The 17,531-nt window shown below is 35.5% G+C and overlaps 3 protein-coding genes across 4 annotated transcripts; 2 read left to right on the top strand and 1 right to left on the bottom strand.

Moving 5' to 3' along the window:
* The first annotated feature begins 6,139 nt into the window (after positions 1 to 6,139).
* LOC130720590 (protein CONSERVED IN THE GREEN LINEAGE AND DIATOMS 27, chloroplastic) lies at positions 6,140 to 9,223 on the top strand. Its single transcript, XM_057571242.1, has 4 exons — positions 6,140 to 6,818; positions 7,424 to 7,452; positions 8,289 to 8,345; positions 8,630 to 9,223. The coding sequence occupies exons 1-4, from the start codon at positions 6,308 to 6,310 to the stop codon at positions 8,846 to 8,848; spliced, it is 816 nt and encodes a 271-aa protein (XP_057427225.1). The 5' UTR covers positions 6,140 to 6,307; the 3' UTR covers positions 8,849 to 9,223.
* A 760-nt stretch (positions 9,224 to 9,983) lies between these two features.
* On the top strand, positions 9,984 to 12,739 carry LOC130720842 (protein REVERSION-TO-ETHYLENE SENSITIVITY1). Of its 2 annotated transcripts, XM_057571543.1 has the most exons (4): positions 9,986 to 10,193; positions 10,399 to 10,449; positions 10,914 to 11,288; positions 12,243 to 12,739. In XM_057571543.1, the coding sequence occupies exons 3-4, from the start codon at positions 10,986 to 10,988 to the stop codon at positions 12,663 to 12,665; spliced, it is 726 nt and encodes a 241-aa protein (XP_057427526.1). In that variant the 5' UTR covers positions 9,986 to 10,193; positions 10,399 to 10,449; positions 10,914 to 10,985; the 3' UTR covers positions 12,666 to 12,739. The 2 variants fall into 2 exon arrangements, with proteins under 2 accessions (XP_057427528.1, XP_057427526.1); XM_057571545.1 differs by lacking the exon at positions 10,399 to 10,449 and having other exon boundaries at positions 9,984 to 10,193.
* Positions 12,740 to 13,868: 1,129 nt separating this feature from the next.
* Positions 13,869 to 16,744, bottom strand: LOC130720779 (uncharacterized). Its single transcript, XM_057571476.1, has 6 exons — positions 16,478 to 16,744; positions 16,302 to 16,360; positions 15,312 to 15,376; positions 14,753 to 15,223; positions 14,577 to 14,667; positions 13,869 to 14,142 (listed from the first exon to the last, which is right to left on the bottom strand). Exons 1-6 carry the CDS (start codon positions 16,617 to 16,619, stop codon positions 14,056 to 14,058), a joined length of 915 nt encoding a protein of 304 aa, XP_057427459.1. The 5' UTR covers positions 16,620 to 16,744; the 3' UTR covers positions 13,869 to 14,055.
* Between the last annotated feature and the right edge of the window lie 787 nt (positions 16,745 to 17,531).

Here is a 17,531-nt window from a genome sequence, read left to right as displayed (position 1 = left end):
AACACACAAAACGCTTCTGTAAAACTTAGTTTTCACAAAAACGGTCCCACCGGGCGTGCCAATTTGTTTACGGTGATTTTTGGTAAACAAATATCCTCTTAGTTCGACTAAAGGAAGTTTAGATTCAGGGTCCTTTTGAGAAAACGTCTTGCCAAAGTGTCGTGTGTGAGTTAGTATTTTTCGACAGTAATGATCAGTTTAAAAGAAAACTGGATTTCATTAAGCAAGGATCAATTACATGAAATCACATAAATCAAAATAGCATGAAAACTACAAGAAGTCGACAAGAAATTACACGGAAGAACTAGAAATCAACAAGCTTAAAGCAAGAAAACTAAAAGGCTGGTTCTGCAACGTACTCCTCCATCAACACACCTTGCTCCTTGAGTCTCATTGATGCGGACAGTAGAGCTTTCTGGTGAATTTTTCAGAGTTTGAGTTGGGAACCTCTTTTCTGAATTAGATTTTCCTATTTATAGAGCTCCGTGTCCCGCGTGTCCTTGGCGGTTTTCTTCCTTGTTGGACGGGTTAGTGGGTCTGATTCCCCACGATTTGATACTTGCTCCGGAAGTTCCGTGCGTAGTGGTGGGAGTCGTGTTCTTCAACTGCCTCAACCATTTCTTGGCCACGTTTTCGACCAACGTGGTGAGAATCTGACTTGGTCAATGCGGCACGTGTTACATGTGCCTGTGTTTAGCAGTAATTACTAGTGTCGAATTCGGCTGCCTCCTTAACTTGGTGCATTTTCCTTTTCCTTTCTTTAGTCCGAACTCGACTACCTTAGGTGCTTTGGGCCGAATGCGTTTCTTTTCTTTCTTGGGCCAAAATATTGGGCCAACACCGACGCTAAGTTGACTTATGAGTCCTTTTTGTATTGGTTGAGTTGACGCTAAAGAGATGAAGTTAGCGTCAAGTTTGGGCCGACAATATTTTTTTTTGCTAATATGACTCTAATATTGTCTATTTAAAAAATATTAATATTAATATTAAATTTGTAAAATAAAATTAATATTAATCTGATTTATATTTATATTTAAATATAAAAGCTCACGCCACACAGTTTCTTGAGAGAAAAAGTAGAAGTGGATTTGAGATGGGGGAAATGTTTATCAGATTAGTATCTAAATTTGATTTGAAGATTTAACGGAAAAATATTATGCCGAGGAGATAAAAAAAAAATTAATGTAAGAGATATGATTTGTAGAGTGATTTTTTATTATTTTAGAATTCGAAAATTTATGATTATGATTACATAATAAAATTAAACACAAAAGATAATCTAATAGGAAAGTTCGTTATCTTTGTCTTTGTATTAGTATCTTTTTTTTAAACAAATGTAATTATCTAAATCAACAAAAAAATATTAAAGGAAACAAATATTAATGAAGGAAACAATCAAGCGATTAATCAAAAGATTTGTTTGCACAAAAGATACACTTAGATATATATGAATTAAAGTCGACAAGTTAAACGAAAGATAAGTTATTATGTCGATCGAAAAAAAGATATGAATTAAAGTGACTTGGAGATTAAGTTAAGGACTGGGAGTTCAAAAAATGTTAAGGACTGAAATAAATAGCTTCGGTTTTCGACAAGTTTTTTTTTTTCAACAAGTTAACACATATTTTAATTGGAGATAAAATTTCAGAGATATTAGAAATCTTTATTTTGATTTAAACGTGAAGTTTGTTAAATGTAAATATCTACAAAAGATTGCAGAGTGATATAATATTAATGAAGGAATTAAGGAAACAATCCAGCGGTTGTAGATCGATTTGTTTAGACAAAAGATACACTTTAGATATAGTAAATGCGACACTTGGAGATTAAGTAAGAGATTGAAATAAATAACATTCGTTTTTGACAAGTTAGCACAACTGAAATCATAAGACCAAATTTTGCTTCTTCTCATTTAATTTTGTGTCTCAGCCTCTAGTTCAAGATTCAGAGTGTGTGTTCGTTCTGCTGTGTTATTCATGGCATTCTGTGAGGATGAGCTTTTTCAAATCCTTTCATGGCTTCCAGCTAAATCATTGTGCAAGTTCAAAAGTGCTTGTGGGTGGACCTTAAATTTCAGCAAAGAGACGTATTTTTGCATGAAGAATGCACAAAATATGTTGTTACAAGATGATACTGGCTTCTTCCTACAACAAGACAAGACAATGGTCAGAGGTTTAGTGGAAGAATTGAAAGTCACTCGTTCAATGATGAGGAATTATTATTTTCTGGGGTGCCTCAAGATTTTCTAAGTTTCTTGGCGAAATCCGCGAAAATCATCTCATCTAGCAATGGACTAGCCTTGTGTCGAAGCACGTCGAGAGAGAGTGAGAGTGAAGTTGAGCTTTTTCTGTGCAATCCGGTGACGAAAACATGGCTCCCAGTTGCTACCCCTGCCAGTGTTCATGAATTCCCTGATGCTGCTGTGGATGTTGTGTTTCAGTGCATGAACGATAATCTTGATGTGGATGACTATAGAATAACCTTGATTGATGGCCCCCTTGAATGGTCATCATATTGTGATTTGAAAGTGTATTCTCCAAAGGAAGGTGTGTGGGAAGCCATGGAGAAAAGCTTCTTCATTGGTAGCAGGAACGTGAGATTTGATATGCCGGTGACTCTGAATAATTCTCTCCACATCATATCTGATAGTTCTCCATCTTTTACCGAGTCAAGTCCTTTCTTTAGACCATATATAATGGCTTACAATTATGAGAGTGGTGAATCAACAATGTTGATGCTCCCAAGAGATGCAAGAAGGGGTTCTCATGATGATAGTTGCAACATGGGAATTTTTGAATGGGGGGAAGGCGAAGAGTTCAGATCATTCAATTTGTTTAGTGAGGTACCGGAAGCGCGTCTTTACCGTATGGATCTTGGAAGACTACAAGTCAACTTTATGGAGAAGGGTTTTGAAAATAAGGGTGAAAGCGATGGGGTTGAAGGAGGAAGATCCAAGAGTTGAAGGGTTTGCCGTTATGAATGGTGATTGCTTGATTTTCGCCACAGAGAAAAAGGTTTATGCATATAATTTGTCTGGTGGCAAACATCTTCAGATGGCAAAAGAAATATGTGAGCATGGATTGAGAGGCAAAGTTTGTTTCACTTCTTATTCTAACACTCTTCGACCATGTGGAACCGGTGCGACAACCTTTCATGGTTATGATACCACTCATCTTCCCAAGGAAGAAAGAAGCACTTCAGCCTACAAGAAGTTCTGCTCAGAAGAAAAGTGACTTCTTAGTTTCTTTAATTGGGTAGAGTTGTAGAATGTTTATAATTTTCAGATCATGTTAAATTGTGATATGTAGTTGTTTGAGTTTGTACCTATTGTTTTACTAATTCTCTGTCATTTATTAAGATATTCCTTCCATTGAATTCAATTTTTCGGATTTCCATTCAGTTTTACTTTTTTTTTTCAGTTCCATATCAATCTTTCTTATAAGATTCCGAATATTTTGTTTATTTTCCTTTGCACGAGCTTAAAGTATGAAGTATTGGGGGTTGTCATGCAGGGTTCTGTTGAGGGTACTTTATTTTCATTGAAAAATCGGTGTTGTTTGGATTATGAACTTGGAAACCAGTTCTCTTTTGTATTCCGGTTACTTAATTTGGAACAATAATGAGTAAAACAAAATGGGAAGAAAAGCCTCATTTGCATTGGTATTAGATTCATTAGGGATAGTTAACTTGAGGAGAACTGGTAATTGAAGAAGGGTTTCCATCTTCTTATATGAAGAGCAGTAGCACATAGTCAAAAGATCAAAATAATCTTTTACCTTAAGTACATTGTAGTGAATGTCAGCCTTTCATTTCTCAATCTCAGTAATTTCTTGTCTAATGGAAATAAGAGCATCACAGAACCTGTCTAACTCAGCTTGCAATGATGTTTAGTTGAATTAAAAAGAAGAAATTACACAAGTGAAAACAAGAAAAAAGGTATAAGGATAAATAATTTCCAGCAAGGTCATACCTTGCTTTCAATTTCAGTGGGTTCAAAAATCATGAGTGTGCCAGGCACAGCCAGGCCATGGCATTGTTGGTCCATGGAACCTGTAATCCATGAGGCGTTTCGCGACATCTTCTGGCTCACTCCTAGCAGTATTCTACAATGGAAACAGCTTACAATCAATCAAAGCTTGAACAATTGTGATCAATTGGAGAAAAAAAAAAACTACACTAATAAAATAGTTCACCTTAAAGGTCAATAATGAATTGATGAGTAACTGTTCCATTGACTCCACGGAATAGAACAGGGTAATAATTCTGTAGAAGCCAAAGTATACGTAAAACGTAACCAAGGTTCATGGATCACATAATTAAACTATTAAATTATAAAAAATCACAGAATCATATTTAGAAAACAGTAGCAGCAGCAGCTTGGTTCAGACACTGGATTTGGTGAAAATGTTTGAAAGGTATAGAACCATTTCAGACAGTGGCGGAGTATTGTAGTGACTGGGAGGAGCCTCAGCTCCCCCTAAGTCTCCAAAAAAAAATTTGAGTACTAGTAGTAAGATTTAATATATAATATTATGTGTGTAAAAAAAGAGTGGGGCCAAACATGTAAGTCAAAAATTGAAGCTTCTCACATCACAATTCATAGTGTCAAACCAATCTGCTCATATCTATATAGTATAATAATGATAAAGTTACTTTTGCCCAAATTTTGAGCTTCCTCCAGAAGCTTTCATTTCTTTCTCACGGTACCTCTTCTCTTCCCTCAAGATTTAGTGGGTTTCCAACTTTGCTTCCAAACTTTCACCTGTGCAAAACTTCAGGTTTCTAACTCTATCACTCTAACTCAACCTTTTTATCTTCATTTTCTTTTAATCTTTTTCTTGCTCTAACATTATTCTTTGTGTGCAGCTCTCAAACTCAGAGCTTTTTTTAACCCCATTTTCTTGGTTGAAGTTAAAGAAGTGTATCAAAAGGTCTCACGAGAAGGTTAGATACTTATTTATTCTGAAATTTTCTCTATTCTTATATACTACATTTTTTATACTAGATTTTATTGATGTTTGGTTGAGTAATAGTCTCAAGAGCATGTTTCAGAAACATATCTCCCCTTCAGCAAACAAGGGACTATAACAAAAATTATTTATAGTAAAACGAAGAGTAAAGAGTAAAATGAATATTATTGATAGTACAATTTTATATTCTTATTTTATTTTGCTATCATTATGTGTAATTATTAAATTTTACCTTTGTTAGAGAAATGTGAAGTTTTTTCTTTTGTTGAAAAAGAGAAGAGTGTAGTTGATCAAAAAAGAGTTGTGATTGAGTTGGTGAGTTTTTTTTTATAGGCAAATGTTAGTGGTTAGTTGTTAGTAAGTTAGAAAATCCCTTCAAATTTCTGTTCTAGGATTCAAACCCTGGACCTTCCCCTCCCCAACCCTTATGTCTCATAGCTATTACCACTTGAGCTAACCCTCGGGACATTCAGTGAATGAGTAATATGAAAAGTGATAAGTGAGAAAAAAATTATTAAATGAGAGAGTATAGATGAGAAAAAAATAGGAAAAATTGGTATTTATTTTATAAAACAACAAACATTTTCAAAAAAATGAAGAGGGACTAAAATGACAATCTTTATAAAACGAAGGTGGTAATTATTCATTGACACTGAACTTTCTTTTTCATCTCATTTTCACTCATTTATCTTCTTAATTTTTTTTTAATGTATTTTCTATCACATTATAGTATCACTCATTTTTCTTTTTTCTTTCACAGTGCAATTAGAAGAAAAATAAAAAATATAAATAATCCATTACTCTTATCCAGAATAAAGTTTCTTTATCATGACTCATCACAATACATATTTATAATTAGAAAAATAGTAACATCTTATATAATATTTTTTTCAACATTCTATTTTTTTTAACATGGAGGGGTAAAGCCCCGAAAAGCGAAAAAAATGCCACAAAACAGGAGCACTTAGCGAGGCCAGCGCCTCAAAAGCGTCCTGAACCAGCAAACTACGACACTCAGAAAGAGGATAGTGCAACAAGTGAACACCAAAACCAAACACATGAGCATATTCTCGCTAAGCAATTGGTTACACCATTAGCCTCACAATGGATGAGCTTGAATGACACCACTAAATTAGGTGGGATACATTCTTTCATAGTTTCATTCATACAAGTCTCAATCCTAATTCAGTGAGAACCAAATTAATTTCAACCGACCGATCAATGTGAGAATATTCACCGTAAATTGTCGAAGAGAATATTGTTAACGCTCCTCTTATAATTATCCAAAAACTACATGAAAAACAATAAAAAAGACTAAAGAGAATATCCTAGTGGACATGATTGCTTGGTGTTGTCAAAACCAGCTAGAGAGTGAAGCAGAAGCAGAAGCAGAAGCAGAGAGAGCTCCATTGCAACCAACAATGGCCACAATCCCCATTCGCATCTCTGTCACACCCACCTTCACCTCCTCCTTCACCACCAAACTCCCTTCAAAACGAAACCACCATTTCTCGTGTTTCACCTCTCGGAACCCAACACAGTGTCCTGTTCCACGCGAACAGCAACCCGTCAACGAGTACCAGTCCCTCTCCACCTCCTTCCCCTTTTCATGGGCCGCCGGCGACGTCGTCGAGTACACCTCCCGCCTCGCCGTCACGGGCCTCTCCTTCGCCGTCTTCGTCGGCCTGCCTGTCGCGTTGTTCGGCTCCGTCGGATCGCAGTCGGAGCTGCTGAAGCGAGTCCTGTGCGCCGCTTGTAGTGGGGTTGGGGCGGTGACCCTCGCCGTTGTTAGGATGTATCTCGGTTGGGCTTACGTCGGCAACCGCTTGCTCAGTGCCACCGTTGAGTGTATCTATCTAATCTTTTCCTTTCCTTTCAAGTTAATCTCTTTCTAAAAGAGTCAAGTGAGTTATAATTAAGAAGAAAATAAAGTTAAATTTTTATGGTATATGATTAAATTTTAGTGGATTAACAATATTCACTTTATAATTGTGAAAATTTAGATTAGATGTATTTTAAGTTGAATTTTGAGGAGTTAAGGTTATAAATCAATTGTGAATATCAGCTTATTTGTCTCTTTGTTGATATAGAGTCTTATTCATGGTGATATATGAAGAAATAACTCTATTTAGAATATCAACTTACTTATATGAAATTACTTCATTGAGGCATATATGGAGTAATGGAGAAGATTTCAAAAGCATAATCCTGATACATTGGATAGTTCAATAGTTGGGAATAGAAGAAGATCAAGGAAGTTATAGGACAACAAGCTGTTAAGAAAGATTTGATTCTAAATGGTCTATCATTAAACATGGCAAATGATGGAACATCATGACTTTGTTTGGTTTTTAATAATAGGATGTAAATGTGTGAGGTATGTTATTGTTCAATGGTGTTAAGTAATTTGGGATGGGATGGGATGCATGATCACTCTTCTCTTGATATTGCAGATGAGGAGACAGGGTGGTATGATGGTCAGGTGTGTGTTCTTTTATTTATTGTTATTCTCTTTAATGTCTTACCTCGTTCACGCAAAATCTTGGTTCTATGTAATTTGTTATGCTTGACTATGTCATGTGATATGAATTTATCCTGTGTTTTTCTATTTTGTTTTGGTTCCGGATCTCTTGCTTGAAAGTTCCACGGTCTCCTTTAGGTTTTTCTATGCTGTTTTGGCTCTGGATTACTTGTTTTCTTGGAGATTCTGATTTCTCAGAGTCTTCGGGAAGAGATTTCAGCATTCATTTGTGATTACAAATGTACTGTATTCTGGTATTGAAAGACTAGAGAGGATCCAAATCTCTCCCTATAGATTTTATCTAAAAGACTCTAGTATATAATCACGGTGGCCAATGCAGGAGTATTTAAGTAGTGAAATATTTTAGCAGAACGCAATATAGCACATGATGTGGAATGCCTTAAGCGCACATGATGCTGCTTGAAAAAACAAATCATGGATGAATTAGTTTATGACTTTGATGGTGTGGACAATGTCATTTGGACCAGTATAAGTATGGTTGATGAGTTCTTTTTTGTGGTCATATATACCTGCAAAAGTATGCATACATGAAAGGTTCTTGAGGGCACATTAGACAGAAACCTCTCTAAGGTCCATAATATGCTAGAACTGTATTTTCTGTAAGGCCGTGCATGACCTCGAGCACGGGATATGTTGCGCTTGTCATGTGAGTTAGGAAGGTGTAAATGCCTCTGCACTAATGTATTTTACTACTAATAAAATATGAGGCTGAGAGAACAAGCTCTTAGTCTAAATTATGTTTTTTCTTGCTATTAAGCCTAAATATTTCTCTACAGGTATGGGTGAAGACTGCTGAAGTTTTGGCCCGTGATAGACTCTTGGGATCATTTTCTGTAAGGATTCTATTAAACCACTACCATTTCAAGTTGCAATTTCGCTGGAGACTCCTGTTAACCACAAGCCATAGCATTATTCATTCTTGCGTTATTATGTGCATACTGAAACTTACGATGAAATTAAAACTTGCAGTTTTTTATTTGTCTTTTACTTCTATTTCATAACACAACTGTTGTCATTTATCTTGTTAATGATGGGTCATGTTTTATCAACAACAAATCTAAATCATTGTTTTCCAGCTTGATAATTGACTTATTGAGCTTCTTTTGTTATGTTTAAGGTCAAGCCTGTACTGAGAAGATTGAAAGTCACTTTAGTCGGTCTGGCAACGTGCTTGCTTGCATCTGCTCTTATCCTCATTAACATTGATGGGTACCAAAATGAACTTAATCTAAGATCAAATGAAGCTGGAGTTCGAGTTATACCTGGAGTTTACAATGATGAATCTGCAAGATCATTTGAACCAGATGCCTTTTGTGGTGAACCTAATCTTCAATGATACATGAAGACTTATACTAAATAATTATCAATCATGGACCCTCCATGCCATTGTATTAATTTGAGTGAAGGGGTGATCCATATATTTCATTACCAAATTCTGTACTTACTGTACATATCTTAAATTGCCTTTTACACATGTATTTAGTATAGCATCTCAAAGTGTTGTATAGTTAAAAAAATAAAATGAGTATATGTACATTTCTCAATTTGTTGTTTCTTTTGGTCAGTGGGACTGCCTCAGGTAGAGGATTTTGTAAGAATGTCTTCAATCTCAGGATCAGAGATGAAGCATCCTAAGTTGAACTTTAGCCCAAACTGACAATTTATCAATACATACTTTGTACTTCTGATACGCGGAGGTTTGTTTTTTCGATGCGCAAAATCTCAAAAGAAATTAAGTATGTACTATTTGAATCAATCATCTGTTTGTATTTGAAGAGAGTGGATTGATTATCACAAAAAAAAATATTAGAAGAGAGTTACACACTGTATGTCCAAGAAAAATGTGTACATCCATTATTTAAACATGTGTTCCACTTACACCCGTCTTGTCAAGAGGCAGCCAACCGTGACACTGTGCAGGGCGTGTCAAGCTCACAACACTGGACATATGATGATGTCATCATTCTCATGTGAAGCAAAAGCCAATTAATAATACCAGCATCTATCTATGACTCTCTCTTTTTTTTATTACAACTTGCATGTGAAAGAAAAGAAATCGATGTACTCATGTAATTGCAACTTTTGTTAGTGCTCAATAAATACTTGTTCACAAGTTAAATTCACAAAGTAAAATAAAGCTTGTTGACATAAGTTAAAATACTCTATTAAGTTGTTAGGTTCTTATTTAGACTCGCCCAACATATGTTTTTCCATATATGCACAATTCTAGGCTTAGCCCCTCGTTTAAATTTGTGTGTATATTAAAGTGAATGATAAACCTCCATTTACACCAGTCAAAAACATGGCTAGGGACCCACCATGAAAGAGAATCATGAAAGTCGGCAAAGGGTTCATGCACCTTTCCCACTTCCCATCCTTTGCTTCTGTTTCAAAACAATCAGAGATTTCCCCCAATGAAGCAATAATTAAAAGAATGAAATAATCTATGACATTAAATATTTATTCTTTAGAGGCTAGATGTTGTGGAATTTGTGTAGGACTTTTTTATGATTTTTATTTTATCTAAGTGGTTTTAAATCTTACAAGTCTTGGATATTTTAGCCTCTGAGCAATGACCAAAAACAACAACAGCTTCTTCTTTTCTGCTTCTTGGCCATCATCCTCTTCAATCTTGAGATCTTATTCAGTGTGTGCTGTGCTTGTGTCATCTTTTTTTTCAGGTAAGGACTCAGGATAACTCAGTTATGTTAAGACAATGGTTTCTTTGGTTTTTCCTACATGATGTTATCCACATTGATGAAGTTTTACATATGCTATTTGATATCTCTAATGTGTAAGTACAAGTTTGAAAATCCTTCTACAATTGATTCTAAAATCATAATCAATTATGAGGAGAAGCTTATGTGAGTATCTTCTGGTTTTCAGAATAGATTGAGAAAGGAAAAGCTAATCCAAATATGCTATAAGACATCTGGGGTATTCATCTGATTCCCTTTCTATTCAAAACAAAATGGGGAACATAGAACACCCCCTTTAACTACAAGTATAATTTTTTCTTCTGTGGCTCATTCTTCTTGTATTTTGTTAGGGACTGGAGTTAATTGATTGCATAGTTAAAGAACTTGATTCATTACCATATCAAAAGGCTTTTGTAACCATGTAGCCAACTTATGGTTTAGACTTTATTTGTCATGAATCATGTATACTTGAGTGGATATTCTCTCTTTGGTATTCTCTATTGATGTTGTAACTTGTAACTGGCTGTGCTGAAATTGTGATTTGAAATTGGACTTAGTGATGTTTTAGGTTTGTCAATTTCATTTTGGGTGGGAGGGGAACTATCAGTCAATTAAAATTGTTGTGTTGATTGGGTAGTTGAATATAAACCTTATCATTTTGAATAAGGAATAACATTCTCACTTGATCTTTACTGTGAACAGAGTTGGGATGTTTGAGGGAGTAGTTTGATATGGTGATGCATCTACTCAAAAAATTGAGCAGAGCTATATGTTATGCTGTGGACTTCTACTATGGAGTTAAATTCAAGCTATGACATTGAGCATTCGCATTCTACACAAAGAATACAGCATGAGCTGTGGCCACTAGATCCCATCGATCCGAAAAAGGCAAAGTTTCCATGTTGTTTGGTTTGGAATCCGCTTCCCGTTGTGTCGTGGTTGGCACCCTTCATTGGTCATATTGGCATTTGCAAGGAGGATGGAGTTGTTTTGGATTTTTCAGGATCATATATTTTGAGTGTGGATGATTTTGCATTTGGTCCAGTGGCAAGGTACCTGCAACTCGACCGTAGTCAGGTGATGTTTCTCAAGTTTGCTGTCTCTGTCTCTTGTTTCACTTTATCTGTTCAAATTGTTCACATTCATATATATGTGCATGTTCTGTGATACAGTGTTGTAACTAATTCAACTTTTCTTTTTGGCTGATGATGGGATTCTGGGGAACTAAAGGACATTTATGGTCATTGTAGTTATATGTGAAACTGTTGAAGCCAAACATTGATGTATTAGGAAAACACCAACATATTTGACTGTAGTATTGATAATCATGTCATTGCTGGAAATGGGTTGCATTGGCAGCGTAGAGGGCTCTGTGAAATCAAAATCTACAAGTTATTCAAATGGGAATAACTTGTAGGTTTACACTTATATTTGAAATCTCCATTTCCGAATACCTATAGATATCACAAGATGCTAATTTGAATTGACACATTAAGTTTGCAATTGATTTTGATTACTGGTGCTTGATTCCTAATTTTAAACCTTCATGGTGCTTATTGTTTTGGTTTTTAATCCCAGCTGCATGATACTGGGGCAAACATGCTCAAAATTGTAAGATGTGTTTGTTATGCTCATAAGCTGAGATTATTGCCACTCAGTTTAAGCCATTGTTTGATGTTATGATTTTACCTTGCTTATTGTAAATGTAGTTTGTTTGTACTTTATACTTGTGTTGGAATATTTTTCAACTGGGGGGAGGGACAAACATAGGCGTCAAGGTTTTAATCTCAATGGATCTTGGCACCTGTTCTTCCATAGAATCACCTGGACCTGTATCACACCTATGTATCCCCAATCAGTGAGAGTTACGAAATCGTAACTTATACTCCGGAAATAGACTTAGATGTTTACAATTTGGGTTTACAAATCTCTCCCCTTTGATCTATCTGTTAAAATTTTGGTTGGAGTCAAGTTTAATTGTTTGCGAGTGTTAACTCTATTTGACATTTTGTGGAACTTGAAATGTTGCAGTGTTGCTTCCCTCCTAACCTATCAGCACACACATGCAAGCATGGCTACCAGCATTCTGAGTATGGCACTGCAATCACATGGGATGATGCATTGCAGTCGAGCTCGCGGTATTTTGAGAACAAAACTCACAACCTTTTCACCTGCAACTGCCACTCATTTGTTGCTAACTGTCTGAACCGGCTCTGTTATGGAGGATCAATGAGCTGGAACATGGTAAGTGTAGGAGCTCTAATACTATTCAAGGGGAGCTGGGTTGACTTCAGGTCTGTTATAAGGGCTTTCTTGCCTTTTGTTGTGGTTGTGTGCATTGGAGTTCTCATGGTTGGGTGGCCCTTCTTACTTGGGTTGTTATCCTTCTCTCTACTCTTGATGGGGTGGTTTCTAGTGGGTACTTATCTTGTTAAAAACTTACTAGAGTGCTAGATGCTCTTTTGAGTTGAAACATGGCATGCTTTTTCTTCACCAAATAATGTATTATTAGTTTTGTTTTGCTTCAACTTAAGTAGCATGTTTGGATCAACTTCTATTTCCTTTGAATCAATTGTGAAACCTAAAAGCAATTGATTCTGACTTTAGAATCAATTGTTGAAAGATTTTCAAACATGCATGAAATAGCTTTTTCAGTTTCCCGAAACCTCTCAAGTGTATTTGGTGCTCATTACAATATGGTGTTGGTGAAAGTGATTTTCAACCTTAATCCCATGGTGAAGGGGGTTATAATAAAATCATGATATAAACTTAATTTTAAGTTAATCTTCGGAAGTTGAATAAATAAATTATTGGCTTAAATACTCTGGAGGTCCCTGAAATTGTCTGCCGTACGAAAATAAGTCCTTGAATTTTTTTTTCTCGATTTCGAATCCCTAGAAATTGTTTTTTAATCAGAATAAGTCCCTACTCGTGTTTCCAGCCTATGTGGCACAATTTTTGCTGAGTCATTTATTCTACGTGGCTTTTCTATTTTTTTTTAAATACACACGGATTAAAAAAATAAAATTAAAATCTTTTTAGGGATTTAGGGTTAATTAGATTTAGGGATTTAGGGTTAATTAGGTAATAAGATTTTAATTTTAATTTTAAATGTTTAAATTTAAAATTAAAATCTTTTTAGGGATTTAGGGTTATTTAGGTTAATAAGATTTTAATTTTAAATTTAAATGTTTAATTTTATTGTTTTAATCCATGTGTATTAAAAAAAATAGAAAAGCCACGTGGAATGAATGATTCAGCAAAAATTGAGCCACATAGGCTGGAAACACGAGTATGGACTTATTCTGATTAAAATTTTTTTTCCAGGGATTCGAAATCGGAAAAAAAAATTCAGAGACTTATTTTCGTATTGCAAACAATTTCAGGGACCTCCAGAGTATTTAAACCTAAATTATTTAGACGTTTATTTTCATCAAAAACTCATTAATTAAAATGTTAAATTGAAAGTAATTGTTCCTCCGACGTGGAATACGTGTAAAATCATTTAACAATGACGGTGCATATCCATTAAACTCTTATTTGTTTTCCACGTTTACCCTTAAAAGTGTATTTTTATCTCTCCTAATTTATTCTTCTCATAGGGATAGTGTCAAATGATATGCAGCTAGCTAGTAATCTTTATTTTATCAAACAAAATGAGAAGAAAGATAGTTATACAGTTCAATCGTCAAAATCTCATTAGTTATTACAAGAAGGAAGAGTTAAGAATCCAAATAAACAAGCTGAATGCTGATAACATCACTGGACCGTGTAGGATTTGTTCAAATAGGCTCTGTTGCTATAGCAAGAGGCTTACAAGGAGTTAGTTATAAAGTAAAAATAATTAGGCTCCATACTTAGGAGCTTTCCAAAGCTTAAAGGCTATCTCATGCAAGAACCTATCTGCCGGTATTGTAAGATTTCCACCATGCTGCATGAAAAAGAGAAACAAAATAGAGTGAAGCAATCATAAAAAAAAATGAAGTTTAACCGTATAGCTTAACAAGAATATATCACCACGGAAATCCCAATCATTGTTAAACATCAGAAACAAAGTAATCTAGTGATTCTGTAGATAGCATCAGTAAATGAATTGCTAAATTGCTAGTATATAAGCTCTGACAATTATACTTTGCAAAAACTACCAATACTTCAGAATTGAAGATGTTTATGGTATACTAGCAGAACGTTCAAGCACACATGATGATGGTCAATAATAAGTGTCAAGTATGTAGAGTTTTGGAAACAGAACATACATTAAGAACAAGAAACAAGACCTTGTAATAAGTCGTGCATCAAAGCCAAAAATTGAAACATTGATGACGAACTTGTGAATAAAACCTGAAGTAAAATCTCAAAACAAACCTCCATGAAGTCTTGGAAATAAAACCTCTCTGCATTATCCTTGCGAGTCACTGCATCTTGCCATTGAGCAATCAACATAGGAGAATGGAGCCTGCATCATTTGGAATGGAGATAAATAAGCTAGACAATCCCAAGGATATCCGATAGTGATACCTTTGACCACTATACTTAATTACCTCACATCCTTCCGAGGAAATCCTCCTTTCATAGCATAACTTTGTAGAGGATAGAGCAGTGAAAGATAAGATTTCTCATCTGCCCTCTTTGACACTGAAAACTTGGATTCGTCATCCTCCGAGACCTTGCCATAGCTCATGACAAGGGACAAGTGCAGACGAGAACTGATGTCAGATCCGGGTTGAGCTTGGTTCATTAAACCACCAACCAATGCATTGATATACTCCACATTCTTTTCACCAGCTCCAATGTGAAAGAAAACAAGATCAAAGTTGTTACTGTCCTGCACCTTCCCTTCTTGAAAGCCAAGCAACTTGAGCAGCTCAAGGGCCACAACATCATTTTCATGTAATCCAGCATCATAATCTTTTGCCAATGCATCCAATTGAAGAACATTGAAGCCAAGTTTGGAACTAAAAGATTTCAAACCTGAATGGTTGGTCAAAATAGCAGCTTTCATTCCCATAAACCTGTATTCAGAGAAGTAAGCAATCTTGTAACATAGTTCTGTTATAAAAACAACAAAATACAATGAAGAAAACAGATAAAATAAAATACCGATCAGGTAAGGTTTGTTTTTCCGGCGAATCCTTTTGGCTATCATCATCAGAAACTTGCACATTCTAACATTCAATAAAACAGTCAATGATAATATACCATTATAAAGGGAAGAAAAAAAACATCTTAATTATTCACTATCCACCATAAGCATGGACAAAACCTAATCCACCAAAAGCATGGAAATCAATAACCATGTTTTTAAATTAAATTTTCATACGCGGCTTCTACTTATTTCTAGTTTACGAAAAACTCATTATAACTAGTAAAAAGGAGAGGTATACAAGTTGATTTTAGTTTATGCAGAAATCTACTTAGAAGGCTCCTCCTAGTCATGGTTTTAAATTGTGATACGTAGCCGCAATATCAATATCTTTTATTTAGTTCCCGTCCGCATCGTGATGGCAATTGTGACCGTATCAGCTACATTTAACTGCAATTCCCCATAATGTCAAGGATTGCAATACAATTGCAACCATAATTTAAAAGCATGTTAGTAATCATTTCAAAATTCCTTTTTTCTACAAACATTTGTCAGGAAGTTTATCCAAACTAGCACTTAGAGGTCTTCTCAATCACAGCAACCATTTTGCATCGCAACCATTTCCTCTCACTCCAACAAACAAACACAGATTAACAGATGATGCAGAGAAACACGCCTCGCAGAAACTCCCAAACCTGCACCTCCGATCTCCTCACATTGCCGGAACTCCCTCACCTCCGCTCCCACCGCCACCCACCCCCTAAGCGAATTTTGTTTTTCTTAAAACAATATATAAATGAGACACCCCCCCCCTTCAAAATTTTATCCTGCATCTTTCAATTAGTAATTTCGCCCCCATCTCTTAAAATTTTTGTGGTCCTATCCCTAACCATGCTTGCAAAATTTCTTTCTAAGCTATTGTTGACAAGTTATATCCAAAATGGCAACCATATAAAAGATTATTGAAGTCACACAATCATTATGCATATCAAGTAAACGGTTCTAACCACGTTTGGCGCATCAAGAAGCACAGCGAATTCTCTAACAGTTCTCTGATCCTCGCTTTCTGAAAACTACACATATTCAAGTAAATTTGAAATTCACAGGAAAAATGAAGAGAACATGTTATAGCAAACAAACACGTTGTGGAAGAAAAATATAATTGAGAAGGGATTGATTGAACCTGAGGGTGGAGAATTGGGGAGAGACAAGAAACCACATGAAGAAAGGGAAGCGAGAGAGTGAAGATGAGAGTGTGATGGATCGATGGAACGGGCTAAACCGTCGCCGAATAACACCAGCGATCGACTTGGCTTGTCTGCCATTGCTAATTGCTTGGATTTTCAGAATTCTGGAATCAGATGCGAACGATGAAGAAAGTCAGGAACAAAGAGTATCAGAGTTAGGGGTGTTTAGTTTAGCTTTACTTTTTGAGCTGAAGAGATATGAATACCAAGTTTAAAAATCATAAATAAAAATGTTTAAAGAGAAAAATGATTAGTGTAAAGTTTCGTCAACCAATCAGATTTTAAGGATGTGTCACGTGCCCACGTCTAAACTCATGTTTAAATTTAAAAAAAATACACTGATGTGGTTTAGGCTGAAAAAGCACAAATTCAAACGTCAAAACCTATGGTAACATGTTCAATATGGATTTAAAGTGATGTCTGTCGATAAACCTAACAAAATTGAACCAATTAAATTAGTTTGGGTTGGATTTTGATTTCATCGGTCTATGGACGACAGGTCGCTTCCAGAGATACTTATTGATTAATTACCAACACAATCCTCATAATTGCAGCGGGAATCAAACCCAACCTTCTTAGGGGAATTGTTATGTCATTATCAACTGAATCAACATGTGTTGGTTCTATCAAGCCGATTTGGCGTTGTGTTCTGGAGGAAAAGGAAAATGAAGAGGGAAGAAGAAGGGCCGAATGTGATTAAAATATTTTATGCGGACTAAAACCGATGTGAAAAGTTTACTAGCTCGCCACATGAACTATTGACTAGTCAAAATTGATGACATGTGAGCAAAAAGACTAATTTAATTTAAAAAAAATTCTTTTTTAGGGACGCAATTTAATTCTCTTACAAAGTCATAGACGTAAAACCTACTTAGGCCTGTTCGACTGGCTGAAAAACAAGAAAAATCAGGGCACACTAATTATCACCAGTTTCGTTAAAAAATTTCTCGCAACATATAGCACTCCTCTTAATCTACAATAGTAAATGTT

Source organism: Lotus japonicus, chromosome 5 (assembly GCF_012489685.1).
Source record: "Lotus japonicus ecotype B-129 chromosome 5, LjGifu_v1.2".
NCBI lineage: Eukaryota > Viridiplantae > Streptophyta > Magnoliopsida > Fabales > Fabaceae > Lotus > Lotus japonicus.
Note: the sequence above shows the minus strand (reverse complement) of the source record. Positions and strands in the feature narration are given on the sequence as shown.

Coding starts and splice junctions, on each gene's coding strand:
- LOC130720842 (XM_057571545.1), top strand. CDS start 10,986: ATGCTGTGGACTTCTACTATGGAGTTAAATTCAAGCTATGACATTGAG. Junction 11,289..12,242: donor TGCAACTCGACCGTAGTCAG/GTGATGTTTCTC, acceptor GAAATGTTGCAG/TGTTGCTTCCCTCCTAACCT.
- LOC130720779 (XM_057571476.1), bottom strand. CDS start 16,619: ATGGCAGACAAGCCAAGTCGATCGCTGGTGTTATTCGGCGACGGTTTA. Junction 16,361..16,477: donor CCCCAATTCTCCACCCTCAG/GTTCAATCAATC, acceptor TGTAGTTTTCAG/AAAGCGAGGATCAGAGAACT. Junction 15,224..15,311: donor AAACAAACCTTACCTGATCG/GTATTTTATTTT, acceptor CTCTGAATACAG/GTTTATGGGAATGAAAGCTG.
- LOC130720590 (XM_057571242.1), top strand. CDS start 6,308: ATGATTGCTTGGTGTTGTCAAAACCAGCTAGAGAGTGAAGCAGAAGCA. Junction 6,819..7,423: donor GCTCAGTGCCACCGTTGAGT/GTATCTATCTAA, acceptor TTGATATTGCAG/ATGAGGAGACAGGGTGGTAT. Junction 8,346..8,629: donor GACTCTTGGGATCATTTTCT/GTAAGGATTCTA, acceptor GTTATGTTTAAG/GTCAAGCCTGTACTGAGAAG.